The sequence below is a fragment of the Anguilla anguilla genome, chromosome 5 (assembly GCF_013347855.1).
Source record: "Anguilla anguilla isolate fAngAng1 chromosome 5, fAngAng1.pri, whole genome shotgun sequence".
Taxonomy (NCBI): Eukaryota; Metazoa; Chordata; class Actinopteri; order Anguilliformes; family Anguillidae; genus Anguilla; species Anguilla anguilla.
In genome coordinates, this window is record NC_049205.1 from 45,690,839 (window position 1) to 45,708,795 (window position 17,957).

The window sequence follows — 17,957 nt, forward strand, 5'->3', positions numbered from 1 at the left end:
ACATTCATAAGTTTACCTTTAGCCAAAATACAGTATTCTAAATAAGGGACATAACAATTATGAAAAACTGTGGGCATATATCTAGTATCATAATAATTGAAGGCATAATTTTTGTTTGACTCATAAAGAAAATTAAAATGAAACTATGGTTAGTCATACATACACTAGGAACAGAAATATGAGTGTGTGGTCATAAAGCAGCTTCCTAAAAAAGTGTCATTTACATTCAGAATAATAACAATATTAATTAATTTTACTTCCAGCCAACTGATCTCATTTCCCCACTGTTTCAATCCTCTGCTTGTAGAGTGCCAGGAAATATAACACTTTATTTTTACTTCCACAAAACCAAAGTGTTTGATAGTAAATTATTCTGATGCTCATTAATACTGTATACATGCTAATATCAATGTAAATTTTTCAAAGAAGCAGTAAAAGAAAATTTAGTTCAATAGAAGCAATCAAAAATGAGAAATGTCCTGTGCGCTCGTGAACACCGACCGGTGGATAAAACCCCGGAGTTAGGAGGGATTTTAACAAGCGTGGCGCAGCGCTGAGAGACTTGAAACGCGACGATCAGCTGTGTGTCATTACGCCGCTCGTTCAGTTGCCAGTGGGCGGGTATCAGCATCGATTCGCGCACCGCCTGTCGATGTGATTTCGGGACGTCCCATTAAATAAGGCGAAGCCATTCATGCTTTTGGCGAAGGCAAATGTCAGCGTAATCACGGCAAAGCGTTCAGCGAGGGACCGTGAATAAGATCTGCTCATGCTAGTAAAGATGATAACAGATGATTCTAATGTGTACAACAAGCAATTTCACACGCTACGCAAGCTGTTTACACAGCCTATGATTAATACGACAACATGAGGCCTTACTCATTGACTGCATTATGAACTAGAAACACGCACACTATTTGGTTTACTGAACAAGATTTATCATTTTCAGAGAACGCTCTGCTCTGCATATAGAGCTATGAATTGATGCGTCACTTGTTAAAGGGCTCTGAAGACAAAGACAACTAGCAGGGCCTCGCTATTCATGCTTAAAATCAGCAGTCACAAACATTTTACAATGCTTCTCAAGACATCACGATGATCTAGTGGTGAAGTTTTGAATTTTAATGCTTAATTTATGGCCATATGCTTATAATATGGACAACACATATTAGTTTTTATTGTTTGTCTATCTTCGCTGAGGACGCCCCCTGTATCAAAACATGGGTGTTCAATTATAAATAAGGAAAATTGTAGGATTAAAACAAATGCAGTGTTCTCCTAGCCTTAAGCCGTGAGAACTTCCTCACTTTGGGGTCACATATGGCTACTGTGATGGCTACAAAAATGTGTGATACTGAGTGGCATAGTGGCCTTTGGTACATGGGGGGTGCTGTGCTGTTAGCCAGCCAGAAGAGGTGTATCGCAGCACCCATTCCTCTGGGAGGGTGATGCCACCTCACCCAACAGAAAAAGTCCATTTATAAACAGCAGTAATGTAACGATCTGTTAGCGTTCTGCAGTGTGCCAGCTCATTAGCTTTCCTTTTTTAGCAGGAGCTATCTCATGGGAAGTGGCAGATGAGTACGGTGAAGCACACAAGCTTAGTTTGCAAATAACACTTTTTTTTCAGATGTGGAAAGGCCTGCTTTTCAGTCACTGACAAGCCTCTCTACTGCTAAATATACAGTTCAAATGCAGCTGGCAAGCATCTGACTGATGGCAGGCTGTTCCTCTCAAAACAAAAACACAATCCTTAATAGATGCTGGAATCCCAGCACATTGGTCTTTTCTGCATTAACTTGTATTTCCTGTCTGATCTCCGTCAATGCTTATTATGATTACTGAACAATCAAATTAGCACAAAAACACTGGGCCACTCACGAAACATGTACGATCACATTCGTTTGTAAACTGCATGTAAGAACGTTTTCAAGAATATTTCGGCATTCATCATTTTTTTCTTGTCTGTATTTTTTTCCTTATGCAAATCACATGAACAGGATTGTGCATAAAATTTACAAACAGCCAGCATTCATCATCTCAACTGTACACCTGGGATATGCACAAAAACAAAGGTATAAGGTATGCATTCATGTGTCATGAATCTTATATTGTTTTTCATAGGAACATTTTAAAGAACAAAAGTAAGAACAATTTAAGAATTTTATTGTGAATTGGGCGCATTCTTATAAAATATGACAAGATGACATAACAGACCAGCGCTACTGCCATAACAACTAAAAGCAAGATGTTTGTTTCTACCTGAATATTCCTGAAACTTGGTCATTTGAAAATTTGACTTGCATGAAAAAACATGCATTTCTCAACAGGAATGTGAAGCAAAATCAAACAAGATGTAACACTTGACAGGTCTTCTGGAAGTAATCTAAACAATGAAATTAACATCCTTGAGATGTCTTGAATTGTCTTTCATGAATGTTCCACATTGATTTCAGAGTATAATTCTGAAATTGAAGAAAGTCAGTGTAAAACCAGACAAAGCATGAAGCGCTTGATTGCATGCCTCTTTATGAAAAGAATATTTAATATTTTCAGAGTTTAGAGAAGGGATTAAGGATCCCTCAGCCTTGAAGACTGTTCTCATTAGTAGCATAACATGTCCGATCACACTGTGCTCTCTTTGTCACAATGCAGCCATCACACCTCAAACATAATGGAAAACAAAATATAATAAAGAGAGATCTCATGACTCAAGACCCTGTGGTCATGGTGCTGATGTTTTATGAAGCCAGAGACAACATTCCATTACAGGAGACTCAAGCCTATCCTGGGTGAAGAAGATGGCCGCAAATCATCCTCAATGCCCAAGCGAAGCATGCGACCTGGAACTGAGCGGTGAAGGAGCACGAGAGCTGTGCAATAAACGTTATCTGACAAACCTCGCTGTATCCCCGCTTCAATTTATTACAGAATTAAGCTCACATCACACAATATGGGAAACAACAATCTTTTTTATAAAAATAGCTGTCGGCAGGAAGAGAGGCGAGAATGTCATGTGTTCTCTGATTTTTGAATAGCTCAAAACGTTTTGAGTTACAGCACGCTCTGAGCTACTTTCCCACAGCTACTTTATAATCTGTTTATAGAGCTACAGTATGCAGTATTATTTTCTAGGTCCACACACAGGATTTGCAGATTTAATAGCGTGATCACACCGCATTTGAGTCACAGATCTACGAATTAACACTCTGTTGCGTTGCATACTGCCTGCATTCATTTTTAACCTCACACTCACACCTCTGGCAGTTGAAAGAGTGTCTTTGCCCTGCTAGATCTCTACCTGTTTAGTGGCCACTTCAAACTGACGCTGAAATCTTGTATTTGCTTCTTTTTGCAGCCGCAGCTTAGCAAACAGTGGAAATGATCAAAAGCGGGACAGATTCTACTTTGCACTGATGCCAGGTTGGAATTAAAGGAAAAAACTGACAGCTAAATTTGCTACGGTTATAGAATGAACAGAACAGACTGCTAAAAATACACAGAGGAGTGAGAGAAGTGTGGATCTGGAAATTTGTCATGAAAGCTCTGAGAATGATTTGCTCTGTGCTGTTGCATGCTGGATTACTTCCATTATCTAAAGGACTGCAGCACATGCTCCCGAATGGGTGAGTGCCGTGGGGGGTGTTGTGGAGGTGGGGTGGGGCAGGGCGTGCATTTAGTTTCATTCGCTTAGATGGTAGTACAGCAGTAGAGCGAGTCCTGTGAACACACCTTACAGAAGGCCACAGTGCCTTCCTCCTGCAGCACAGGGGAATGAGAAACAGAGCCACAAGAGACAGACCTGTTACAGACAACACAGTCACACGCATACAGACACCACAGACATACACAGACATCACGCAAACACACGCCTACAAATACTGTACACAAACACACACAAACACCAGCAAACACCTTACATACACTTGCACACACAAAATACCAAAATATCCCTCCCCCCAGCAGACACACACACACAAATAAACTGACAACAGCATAACTAAAAAAGCATGCATGACATTTTACTGGCTAGTATGCTGGAAGCCTACATGCAAAATACAGTAGACATTGACTTGAATTCAATACATATTCTTCAATAACTTTGACAATAAAAAGGACAGTTAATGTTCTGGGGTTTAAAAAAAAAAAACTATTATTTTCTACCTTTAGACCAATTGAAAATATATATTAAAACACATCAAAAACAAAAGCAAACTATCTACACAACCACAGTTTGTAACAAGTACCCAATTTAATTCACCAAACTATTTGTGAGCAAAAAAGGAACAATTATATTTCTAAGTCATGTCCAAGGATAAATGTTGATTAAATCCAGGCCATTATTACAGTGCTTGACACATTGGTCTACAGGTTAGGTACACGTAAAATGCTAAAATGCACCTCAGTTTGTTTAATGGAATACAAATCCCAAGGAATGCACTGTACTTGGCTGTATGCACCATGGAAATATAAATTGTTTGCCCTTGTAGGGTTCTTTGGCTGTATTCCAAAATGCATACTGGCATGCTACCTTGAAGACAGAGAATTATGTAATTATGGTTTGTGGCTGATGTAGAATTGCTTCTCCAAAACTCAAGTATGCTAAGGTAAGTGTGCATTTTCATTCCCTGGATGTGCTCCTGTATGTATTCAAGGACTGAAAATTCTAGGACACATTCAAGAATACCTTATTCATATTTATTCTTCCAAAAATATCCAAAAAGTTGTCCAACTAATTGAAATTCAGAGGAAAAATTCAGAGAAATTCAGAAGAAAGCAATGATAAGAATATTTGTATAAAAATCTTGGTGACCGGCAAATATTTTGTTTTCTCAACAAACTTACCTTAAGGGTAATATTGATAGCTTATATTAAAATATATTTGTAATATGATGAATGTACACAATTTGTATGTAAAGGCAAAGTTCACAGCATGGTGATGATGTAAAAACATTTTGTTCATACTGCACAATCACATACCTGACAACACGTAATGTGCTTGAGAGTACATATTACCAAGTTCAGAAGTACTGTATGTGAAAAGCAAGTATGTATTTTGCAATACTGCACACAGGCCAAACACTTTGCATAGGGTTCAGTTTCAAATGCAGTGACTGAATTCTAGAAAACGTTTCAGAAAACCCAGTTACATCAATGACATATACCTTTTGTAAAACAAATGTAAACTACAGATCAACAGCGGCCGCAGGTGCCCTTCATGTATGTTATATTAATAAAGTAGTGGCATCAATTTAAACAAAGAATGTAACACATAAGGATTCATGAGCGCTTTAGTTGAGGGGAGGACACAGACCTGCTTTCCACCCATGGACTGGAACATCTTTTCCAGCTGGATGCGAAGTTGTTGAATGTTGTTGAGCAAGATGCAGGGCTGCCAAAGGTAAACCAGGGAAGAGACAATCAGGCCACACTTCAAATTTAAAATGAGAGTAATATAAAAATTTAACTTGCACAAAAAAGTAAATAAAAAAATTTCACAATTCAACTAATCATGGTCTTCAATCAAGACTTTAAGTGAAAACAGATGTCTTAATGCTGGTCCAAAACAAGCATCTGAACCCACACCAGCCCTTTGGAGAACACTCATGGTTTAAACGGAGGCATTTTGATTTTTACTGCAGTGATACTCAATCCTGTTCCTTGAGGGCCAAAAGATCAGCGACTGATTCAAACTCAAGAAATCAGGTGATCTAAGTTAACTGAATAATCAACTGCTTTAACTGATCAATCGCTGTGCTACTCAATTGTCCAGTAACAACTAAAGTCGGAAGATCCTGTGGCTCTCCAAGCCAGGAGTGAGGACCACAAAAGACTCAAAGACATGCTTTTCATACGTTCAAACTTCCATCTATGTTCATGTTACTTCCCGACTCTCCCCATATTTGATCAACTAATAGTTTTAATAAGCATCTCAAAACTGAATTGTACAATTAGTCAATTGCTATAGTAACTCCATAGAGTAGTAGGCCAACTTTTAAATACAGAGCTGCCAGTTGTGGGATACACTACTGGACTGTAAGAGCGGTCAACAGGGTCCCTCAAATAAGATGAGCTGTATGTTGGCATACAGTGCACAACTGATCCCTTATAACTCCAAACCAAAGACAAGACAAATACTAATGCTTACCACTATCTCCTTGTTCAAATAGGAGGAATAATCCTTTGATATGATTGCAGCATACTGAAGTAGGACTTTGTTAATGGTCTGTGGAAAAAAAGATGACCTGTTACTTCTTAAAACACTCACTTGGTGAAACTACACTATATGAATGAAGATATATTTCTTAACTGTGTTGAATGAGAATGACAAAGATCTGATATATTTGAATGAGATTAGTAGCTATAATAACAGCACCTAATTTGGCAAAATTAATACAGCAATATTAATTTTACTGATTGGGCTTGTTAGTCTGTGGCCTCTCCCATTTGTATGTTTTAAAGATTATTAAGAAGGTACACCTGACTATCCTCAACGGTATCTATGTTCTTGTTCCTTTTTATCTTTGCAGATCTATTCATCTTCCATTTATCTTTTGCAAGCATTCTCACTCTGCCATTTTCTGGGTCCGGCAATATTTTTTACACTAGGAACATACAAAATGTAGGCCTGGAGTCAGTCAACGTGTCCTCAGCTGTGACTTACATATACCTGCAGGTGTACTTTCTCTTTAAAAGGACAGTTTGGATGGTTTATTTTGGCAACTGTTGAAGGATGAACCTTGAATCCAGGCTACAGCCTTGGCCTTAAAAGCAATCTACTTGATAATAGAGTAAGTCAGAACTCCCCCTCAACCATAAATAAATATCTGGATTAAATGACATATCCTTATGACTGTAGAAAAAGCAGAATAGTCTAAATATCAGAATGGCCCATTTATTTAACTTAGTATAGACGCTGGAATATAAATGTGTCTGGATAGTACAGGTTTCTATATTAATACATTTAATATAGTAAATATGGTACTATTTCATCTAACCCCTCCAATGTATGTTAAAAGGATCCCGTTTACTGTGAGAAAGACCATAAACATGTATTTAGTGTTAAAGTGCAGGGAGCTGAGTTGAATTGTATGCTACGGGAAACTCTTTAAGTGTCTGAGGCAAACACATTAAACATTATTGATCCATAGCATGAACACCGGCCCTCCCTGTGACCTACATTGTGTTCACAATGCTATGAATGCCAGAGAACACAACTCTTTTTATAAGAGCTATACAAGTACAAAAACTCCAAGAGAACTCATACTGAACATTCATCTGTGGTGTAGGCAGCAGAAATTTATCTCCTGCAGGGTGAAATCGAGGGAATCGTTGTTCTCTCCAAGAATCCTGTACCCATTATTTCCTGGTAGAATGAACCCAAAAGAGCTCTAGTGAGGCAAGCTAAATATATGTATGACTATACTCGTAGACTCTTTTTAACAAGCTGAACTCAGTCCACATCCTCTGTATCCTGATTAAAGCCACATATCCCCAGGCACAGAAACAAATTGATAAGTGAGTGTTACAACATGATCCAAATGATGAATACGGATGGCTAAATCTGTGGTGGGTGGAGTCCAATTTTAGAGAAAGTATAGATTACAGTCCAAAATAGACTGCATTGAAACAAGCATCTTTTTTTAGAGAAAGAAAGTAGATACAGAGGGAGGACACCAGCTTTAATTACACCTGACTAAGATGAAATGGACTGCAGAAATCTCCAATATTGTCACACTGGGAGGGAAGCCAAGTGACAGGCTCGTGTCTGTGCCGGTTATAAATAACTTATCATCGCTGCAACTGTCTTCACAACCTTTCAAATGTAATTATAAATTGCCATGTATTCTCTCTCTCTTGGTCTCTTTCTTTCTTTTTCTCTCACTCTCTCTATCTATCTCTCTCAGGCACACACACACACACACACACACACACACACACACAGACTGCCCCCCAGAAAACCTTGCTGCTTTTCTCCAATTTATCCTTCTCCTCTCTGTCCATTTCTCTATCACCTCTCTCTCTCACACTCTCTATTATAGCTTCCATCTCTCTGGCATGGCTTCTCTGTTTCTCCGTCTCCCAAATCATCCTCTCCGCCCTCATCTCTCTGGCTCTCTTGTCCATGAGCGTGGTTAGCGATCAGCCTCTGCGGGCTGCATACTCCCTGCAGATGGGCTCTCACCCTAGCGAAGCGGCACATGAAGTGGGCCAGGGCCTGGGGGTTGGGACACTCCAGCTTCTTTATGATCTCGAAGCTCTGGTTCAGCTGCGTGAAGACGTCCACCACAGAGCAGGAAAACAGGGCGTGTTCGGAGGTCTGCTGGAACTGCAGGTGGGGGACAGCAGGAAGACTGTGGATGAACCAGGCCTTCTCAAACTCCCCTCTAAGGCAGTCCTTTACGTTAGTCATAATGCAACATACGGCTGTCTCTCAACCTGTCACTTCTGCACAACTAATTTTAAAGAAATGTTGAACATTTAAATAATTCACACATTCTTTGGCACTGCTCCAGCATTCAGATAGGCAAACAGAAGGAAAAATAGCAGTTTGTCAATAAATTTAAGCAGATTGTGTGCGTATCTAAAATGCCACAGTAGCACACCAATTAACGTGATTTCCAATTAATATTAATGTTTTTATTTCTGCAAGTTTGGTAGATCTGCAGATACTGCACAGAATTTGTATGAAGTTCTCAAATTTTCTGAAATATTAGTACAAGTCCATTCTTTGAAGGAAGTTTGAGATCATTAGCATCAATTTGTGAATGTGTTACAGTAGCTGAGTTCATAGTAAGCAACAGTAATTGGCTTTCTAAAAAAAAAAACCCTGCCACTCGACTCTGGAAGCACCCTGAGGTACTCTATGAACCACAGGCAAAAGAAAACCCAACACCCCTTTGAGTATGAGCAACTGAAATAAAAAAAACTTGTGACAGGTGATATAACACGCCAATGCAGTACTTACACCATCTTTCTTATCTCTCTCCAGGGCTCCATGCAGAAACTCCATGGACACATCTTCGTTTTCATCCAACCACTGAATAACAAAGGGATCGAACCATCTGGGGGGGACAGTTTTTTAACGATTATTCCACTTTGGAGGAGCACACAGCCTCTTGAAACCCCTTGGTGCCTTTGCAGCAGACGGCTTTTGGAAAACACACATTCTGTAACCTGTGAACGGTGTCTCCTCTCACAGGCTGCACGCGTGATAGCTTGTGAAATTATGTGCGAGTGAGGTCACTGCATCGACAACTGCTCTAAATCTGAAGGGGCGGTAAAGCTAATGTGAGCATTGCCTTTTTTTTCTACTACTCTGCATCTTGTGTCTTCTGTAAGCTTTGTTTTATGTAGCGTAGTGGTGGGGTAGGGGTATAAAGGGCATACTGGTAGAAATATGTGCCACAACATGAATTTGGCCAGATCATCTATACCGGTAGAGGAGAGATTCTGATGGTTACATTACAGTGTCAGTGCAAAATATTTTTTTGGGGGGGGGATGTGATGTTCGGGTGTACACATACTTTTGGAAATGTAATTTATATATATCGTTATCATCCCAAATTCAAAATATATTGTGATATAAATTTTAGGACATATTGCATAGCCCAAATGCAGTGTTCCAATGAGCTGACACACTGGAGAAATTTCATCACAGAGGCTAGAATACATTTGTGCCATTGATTTGATTCAATTAGCACCTGGAGGCAAATGTACTGTAGCTTATGGGTTCGATGTTGGAAAAAAGAAAACACTTCAATATTAACTGCAAGTTACATTGATTGCTACAATAGAGTAAGCAGTTTAAATATCAAAAGGAGAATGTATTAACTGTGTACTGCAATGTTTAGACAGAAACATGTTTTCACCAACACACTAGTGAGTGAAACCACAGCTGCAATTAACTGATTGTACTGAATTACAAAGTGAAACAAAAGATAAGAGCCCTCGTGGTTAAATCTGAATGACTTCAAAATGATTGCTCAATAAATATAAGCTGAAACTTAAGTGTGACAGCATCAAGACCGTTCTAATTGAGGCTGCAAGCCTGGCCCTATATCTCCTTGTTACACTGAGCTGGAAACATTGCTATTTGGCATTAAACATGAGTCCTTCAATTTCCGAGGAATTCTTTTTGTTAGTCTGCAGTATACACTGTTGTATAGTGCTTGCTCTTTGTAATATATTATCAATCTTGGGATGGATTTACTACTTTTCAAAGGCATTAATGCAAATGAGAGCAGAGCAAATAAATATCAAAGCAGTAAAGCATGTGGAGTGTGTGGAGTACAGCTAGGCCAGAGAGTAGGGTGGAGAGGGTGGAGCCAGCCCAGTGTGCAGGATGCAGAGGGAGGAGCCAGCCAAGAGGGTAGGGTGGAGAGGGAGGAGCTGGGAGACATTGATATGCAGTAATCTGAGTCAACCTAAAGGGAAGAGCAGTCAGAGGGAGGAGCAGAGAGAGGAGCACTAGGATTAGAGAAGAGAAGACAGAGGGGCTGTGAGAGGAGGGAGCTGCAGAGGATGAAAAAGGGCAGATTGGTGGAAAGAGGGCTGCTGAGGTAAAGGAGGAGTAGAGGGATGAGCACAAGGACTGGAGAGGAAAATGGGGTGGGGGAGTAAAAGGAGGGAGACATTGGGATGAGAGAGGAGTAGAGGCAGAGACACTGAGGCAGAGGGAGCAGTGGGATGAGAGAGGAGTAGAGGCAGAGACACTGAGGCAGAGGGAGCAGTGGGATGAGAGAGGAGTAGAGGCAGAGACACTGAGGCAGAGGGAGCAGTGAGATGAGAGAGGAGTAGAGGCAGAGACACTGAGGCAGAGGGAGCAGTGGGATGAGAGAGGAGTAGAGGCAGAGACACTGAGGCAGAGGGAGCAGTGAGATGAGAGAGGAGTAGAGGCAGAGACACTGAGGCAGAGGGAGCAGTGAGATGAGAGAAGAGTAGAGGCAGAGACACTGAGGCAGAGGGAGCAGTGAGATGAGAGAAGAGTAGAGGCAGAGACACTGAGGCAGAGGGAGCAGTGGGATGAGAGAGGAGTAGAGGCAGAGACACTGAGGCAGAGGGAGCAGTGGGATGAGAGAGGAGTAGAGGCAGAGACACTGAGGCAGAGGGAGCAGTGAGATGAGAGAGGAGTAGAGGCAGAGACACTGAGGCAGAGGGAGCAGTGAGATGTGGGAAAGGGTTGAGGAAGGAGATGCAGGTGCAGCTGCATGCAGGGAGCCCCCGGCTGCAGCGCTCCCGTAAGAGAGGCCAAGCCGCTCTGCGCACCTGAGACAGCTAAAGGGAAAATCAATCGTACGTGGTGTTGTGTGATTGACAGCCAAGGCGTTCAGCTCCAGGCTGTGTTCCTGGCTGCCATCCCAACCCCCACTCATAATTCATACTAATAGATTGATGCTATTCCACCAGCAACAGGGCAGCAGAAGAGGACAAGATGTTGCTTCAGTAACATTACAAAACATGCCTTGTAATACAAGCAGCGATTACTACCCTCCCTTCACAATGTGGAGGCAGTGGGCAAGCCATCTGATAAATAAGGAAATCCGTGTATGCACAATATGATATCTGCCACAATATGCAAACTGCAATTAATTTAAATTGACAGGGAGGAGGAAGGACTGATATACTGAAGTGTGAAGTTTGTTGTCAAAAGCAAGACAGACTCCAATGGAAAAACTGGAGGCAACTTCAGTGATACCTACAGAGAATACTCTGGCACGGAGTCCTTGAAGGCAGGCAAATCTCGGACGTACTCATTATGAAACCATTTCACTTTGAAATGCAGATTCATATACTCTGTGCTCTTACACAGCCGGTGCTTCTCATGTTCTGTAAGGCAAAAAAGACAAAGAGAGGAAAGTTAGCACATTAGTGTGTGACTGCCATTTTAAACAACATCATCTCATTAGGTGACAGTACTGCCTTTGAATAAAATGTACACACACTAAACAATGATAGCTGGAATCTGGACTGACCCTTGCTGAGTTCACAATGGTGAGACACAGCTGGCTACAGGAAAAGGTAGGCTTAATTTGGTCAGGGGTCATTAGGTAATAGTTTCCTAATTAAAAAAAATAATTGTTTAATGGAAGAATATATTGGAGAAATGCACACATTTCAGCTACAGTGAGAATGACAAAACACAATTCAGACTAAATACAGAAATTGTGGATGTCAAATACGAGAAAAAAGGGGGAATGTTATGTAGTGCATATCACATCTGTACACTGTATGTCATGGTATGTGGTCGACAGAATGTCCTATAACTAGTCATATAGGGAAATATAACCATTGTCTGCCACAATACAAAAACATCAGAATTTAACACCTCACACCCATTTGAGCACATGTTCACAGCAGCCAGTATTGATTTAACCATTTATTTACCTCTGTGAACATAATCTATATATATCTACCAACTTTCTGCCAAATATATGTTCATTTTCTATAGAACAAAGACATATGGAGAGCAAAAGGGCAGTTTGTGTCAGCTCAATCTTTAGAGACAGGGAAGGTTGACTTCACTGTTTTTCAGCCATCCCACAGGCCTAATGGTGTGTCTGATACAGCTGACAACACGCAAATAGAAAAAGGCCTCAGCCTAAGTAAGAAACAGAAGAGCTAAGATGCAGCGAGACACGAAAACACCTGCACGACCTTGTCCGAACACACCGTCTAATAAAACCAGACATGTTACATAATGAAAGTTCAATTGGATAAAGTATTTTCTGTACGGTCACATCAGGAGGATACGGACCAGCCGTGTCCATGAAATCCTTTTAGAACAACAGACAGTATAGACACCCAAAGAGAGAGGAAAGAAAAAACAATGTCAACCTCCAACACATGAAACAATAAGCATGGACCTTCACTGTAAGCAACATTGACAAGGCTTAATTATGAAACACTTTTGCCACAGCAATATGAATAAAGCAAAAACAAATTTTTGAAAGGGCAAAAAAGTAAACTTACAGTATGACTGCAGCTATAAAAGCATTACAGAAGCAGGAAAAAGACAGGCAGTCTTGCAGTTTTGGTTAATGGCAAAATTACCATATTTGCAATTCCGATAAATGGAAATGGAAAATTGCATCCCAACCAAAATGGATATGTATCAGCCAATGTCTTGTAGCTATTTGATTCAGCTTGGCAGATATGAATTAGATAAAAGCTGCTATTGACATTCTTAACTTTCTCCCACCTGGGTACAATCTGATGCACTGCACAACCGGAAAATAAAAATCTTATCTAGTTGTGTCTTATGCAGTTACTACACATACAGAGTTCACTTGGAGAACACTTTAATGCACTTTCTCAAACTGACATTGCTCATTGAAAAGAGGTGTTCAGCATCAATATCTGCACCACTTGACTACTGAGAAATCCTCTCAGACCCATTGATTGCATTGACCTCGGGTTGCCTGGTGCATCTAACGGGCTCATTTATACTTTGTCTCACAAAAGGGTTGCTTGCAAAAATAAAGGTGTCACATGACGTTTGGAATACAGTATATACTATAATGTGAATGAGAAAAAGAAGGTGGTCCCTCCATCCCATAAACTAAATGAGAGAAAACCAGGGAGAATATGTTCTAGTTAAGCAAATGTGTGAAATGCTGGATGAAGACACACATTTCAAATATTTTAGGATGTCGGCCAAATGGTTCAATGACTTATTTAACCACATCCATCCTTATTTCACAGTCTCTTGCCATGACCTAGCTGGCATGTGATTGGCTGGCTTTAATATTTCGAGGGATAGATGCTTTCTTATTTCCTCCGATAGTTTTTCCTCTGTCCCATCCACATTCCCTCAGGCTGTCTGATCACACTGCACAACAATGTATGTCAGTGTCTGTGACTTCACAAAATCCTAGACGTGCGCAACATTGAGAAAATATGTTGAGAGGCACTATTTTACGTTCAAAATATTCATTTTTGTCGAACGACACGCATGGAAAGTGTTGCGTGATAAAATGTAAATTAGCTTGTAGTCTACTGGCTTCTGTTCCGGACAAACAGGGCTTCCATTTAGACTCAGGGGTGCTGATAATACACACGCCCTCTATCTCAAGTAGGAGTGCTGTGGGACATACATATTTTTACCGTGGAAACTGACAGACATTTCAAAACGGTTATCTCAGCTGTCTTTACACAACCGTATGCAAGGCCTGGATTTATAGGCAGGCAATAATGCTCCGCAGATATGGCTTTTTTATTGTCTCTGTCCTTCCTGGAATAGCACATACACATGATTAGCCACGAGGACATAAAAAAAAACATTTTTAAATAGCACTTTGAAGTTGTGAGCATGGCTATCACACAGCACACTGTAAACACATGCTTCACAGTCATATTTGCATCAATTATTCAAATGTGAGACTAAATATGTCAGCAGGCTAAAAACCACAGATCATCCTTACAATTTTACACAAGCCAAAAAGAAGACAGTTTTCATTCTGGGATTGTTAAATCTCTTCTCTGTATTTGAAAATGTGTGCAACTCTTGCAAATACACCTCAGATAAAGACAATGGCTGCTTCTCAAAAAAGAAATGTCTTGTTTTGATGAAGGCATTGTTCCATAAAGACCCACAAGCATTGGAACAGCAGATAGGAACACTGCAGCTACGGCAGAGTGAGAGTATGCTGCTAATGAAGCAAATCTACAAGGAGTTCTGAACAATGCAGCTTATCCTCCAATTCACACTTCAGAGATTGCGAATAATCCATGTTTACACCCACATCCCTACTTTTTCAGGCACCAGAGGATAAAAAATGAGGCCCCTGACATGCAGTTTTGTGTGGAAATGGAAAAAGGTTAAAGGCATTCTAATAAAATCTCTTTATTCTACTCCTATGAGAGAAACAATATTTGAATACTGAGTGAAAAGCAAATACGTCCGCCGTGCAATCCATGTTGCTCAGTAAAAACAGAACTCTCAGGGGCCACTCTCTTTGCCCAGCACTGGTGTGGTATGTAGATGAACTGTATCTCCATAGTGGACCCTGTATGCACACCAGGACAAGACACGGTGTGACATGCAGCCACTTTGATAACTCTGGCTGCATGGCACTGTGGGCATCAGCATGGCACTGCAGAGGATGCGGCTACATTTTAAACGGTAGGTTGAAGTGACACAGGGCAGCCCTGAGCAGCTTGGGTTCCCCTGTCTCTGCGATGATGTCCCGGGCATCCTCACGACCCCATGCATCATCCAAATATCACCCTGCAGCCAGCAAAACCTACACGGTGTGTAAACAAAGCCAGGCTCCCAGAGGAAACAGTGTCCATGCTAGGCCTTTGCTTTGAATCGAATCATTTTGCTGGACATAAAGGACCGTTTTGATCCTCACAGACATTAAGCTGAAGCAATAGCCCTTTGCACATGGGAACCTCACAGTGCCAGGTCTGACTGTGTTCAGCCAGCGAGGTTTACCCCGTCCCAGGACACAAAAGCAATCCCTCTGGATGAACGGGCTGCTGCAGTCTGCATGCGCCAGCTGTGCGTGTGGAACACTCCATCAATGGACTGACAGTGCAGCTCAGCTGGCCAACTAGAGAGTGGAACGGAGCAGTGACTGGCAGCACGCGCTTGAGGGGACACGCGTGCTAGTCCGCACTCTCCTGAACGCACGCATGCATGCACGTTGCAGTGACGCCATAGGTCTACAAATACGATTTTCTATTTTGATCTCAGAAAAATGGCCAAAAACAGCCTCTCTGTCTCTCGCAGATGCGTGTTTTTGAGCGACGAGGTGTTTGAGGTGACGGAGAGGGAATTGAGGTGGAACACTCAAATTAACTCAAGTGGGAAGAAAGCACCATCCTCATCTCACAGCTTTTCCTCATAACACTTCAACTTCCCACTCTGCACGACAGAGCATGACTGGCACACACCAGGAGCAGCTGAGTGGTAATGAGCACTGACTCTGCTGAGGGATCAAGCAAGTGTGTCCACAGGAGGGTAGAATGAGCTGTGAGGTGGGGGCAGTGTACACCGATCCTCATCTTTGGAGATTTATGTTCATGTTCCTCACTGTAAGTCTCTGCAAAAAGGCTATAAAAAATAAAAAATGTTTTGCACTGAGCTATCACTGATGCATGGAATCAGTCATGGAATTATGGATGGCAGTTTCTGGTACAATTTCCTATATTTTCCTTTTTCAAAGTATCTTTGTTATGTGCACACAGACCACATAGGGACAACAGCTTATGAACCTAAGGGTCTTGGATTCTTTCTCACAAAAAATATCATAATAAACAGACAAGTGTCTGGTAGGACATACAAAACACTTATACATTATAGTTACAAAGATTATCTACTTGGTCAGATACACCAGTGATTTTTCTCTGTAATTTTTATTTCTCTATAACTACTGTACCCTACAGACCCCTTTAAAAACAATTTATGAAGACCAGAAATATTTGCGCCAAGGGTCTATATTATCCCAATTTCACAATGCTGTGTTGTCTGAAGAATGCAATTTCCTCATGTATAAGCAACTTGACTGGGGCCAAAAAGTGGACAAGAAGGCAATCCTTCCTTTCTAAAATAAACCTCAGCAATACTAGGCACAGGTTAAGAAATGAAAATAATGTGGATTCCCAGGCACTGTTGCCTTCTTTACATAGATGCAAAGAAAACCTTCTTTCTTCAATCTTTCTCAACTTAACAGGTTGCTACTTTTTCCAAAATACCATGTTTAGAGTTAGCCTGTAGCCCAAAAACTTGAGGCACAACACCTTCAGCAAATGAACAAATGGATAATGAAGGATTCAAACCATATGCATCTTTGTCACATACTGGGGTACAAGGGTGGTGCATCCAAACATTCTGAGCTGGCGAGCATTGTTTGGCTGAATGGCCTGTCTTCGTCATTATGTTATGTTATCCTGTGACAGCTGATGTACGAGAGCTGACTGATTTCCCGATCCACTGGCTATACATGAAGTATTTATCTACCTTTCTACACGCAGGTAAATGGTTAAAGCCACACTAAAGAGACAGTGAGCAGCCTCCTGTGGAGAGCACCTGACGAGTTACACAGGAGAAAAGTCACTCAAATTATGCATTCATAGCGAAAGACAGTGACAACAATGTCCTTAAAGACATTCATACTGCAATGCGTGTCTGTGTATTAGCTCACAAATCAGAAAAAATATTAGGGGTATTTACAGCCTGCTATGGACTGGGAGATGACAGACCCAGGAGTCTATGTAAAGGAACTGATCCAGAGGGAGATAATGAGTAGGAATATAATTGTAGCTTTCAAGGTTTGATGGTGGTTTTGAGATTTAAACAGCATGAAGACAGTGCCGAGCATTCCTTCTTCTTTAGCAGAGGACAGGAATGTGGGGGAAAGGGATACTGTAACACACACTCAGTGCTTTCTGTCCCTCTGCTCCACAGTGACAAGAGCACGGAATGTAAGCCCTCTCCCCTTAATCTATCCCAACAGTGATTCTGTCACTGCTCTTGTCACTCTCATTAAACTCCCTTGGCAGCAATATTCTGACTGACTCAACTTCTGTGGGATTCCTGGAGGATGTGTCGTTACATGTAAGATCTCGGGAATATCATTGTCGAGCAAATAGCAGGGACACGGGAGGCTGAACAGGTTCCTGTCCTTCATATTCACTTTCAGAACTGATTTGATCCTCATTTCTTTCTTTTTCTTCCATTTTGAAATGCCACGTTTTATTACTGGACTGCCACATCACTCCCATACTGCCCTTGGAGTTTTGGAGGGCATAGACAAGGATTCATTTTCTTTTGAAGCTCATGCTTGCAGTTGCTGCTTATTTTCACTTGGCTGCTCATAAGCTAAGCTGTGCAGTCGTAGCATTAGCAGAGTACATTTCACGATCAGGGTCATACCAGGGTACACATTCACCCAAAAATAAGCTTTTATTAGCTGCCAGAGAGAAGCCAGCCAGACTAGATACAAGTAGAA

The 17,957-nt window shown here is 41.1% G+C and overlaps 1 protein-coding gene across 4 annotated transcripts in view; it reads right to left on the bottom strand.

Moving 5' to 3' along the window:
- The window catches only part of LOC118227632 (protein unc-13 homolog C-like), a 104,794-nt gene that overhangs the window by 20,751 nt on the left and 66,086 nt on the right, over positions 1 to 17,957 (bottom strand). For 3 of the 4 annotated variants that reach the window (XM_035418319.1, XM_035418320.1, XM_035418318.1), the window contains 6 exons: positions 11,703 to 11,829; positions 8,969 to 9,065; positions 8,186 to 8,329; positions 6,149 to 6,226; positions 5,315 to 5,392; positions 3,733 to 3,759 (listed from right to left, as the gene is read on the bottom strand). In XM_035418319.1, the coding sequence (XP_035274210.1) occupies positions 3,733 to 3,759; positions 5,315 to 5,392; positions 6,149 to 6,226; positions 8,186 to 8,329; positions 8,969 to 9,065; positions 11,703 to 11,829 (551 nt within the window). The remainder of the gene's footprint in view (positions 1 to 3,732; positions 3,760 to 5,314; positions 5,393 to 6,148; positions 6,227 to 8,185; positions 8,330 to 8,968; positions 9,066 to 11,702; positions 11,830 to 17,957) is intronic. The other variant, XM_035418321.1, reaches the window with a different exon arrangement.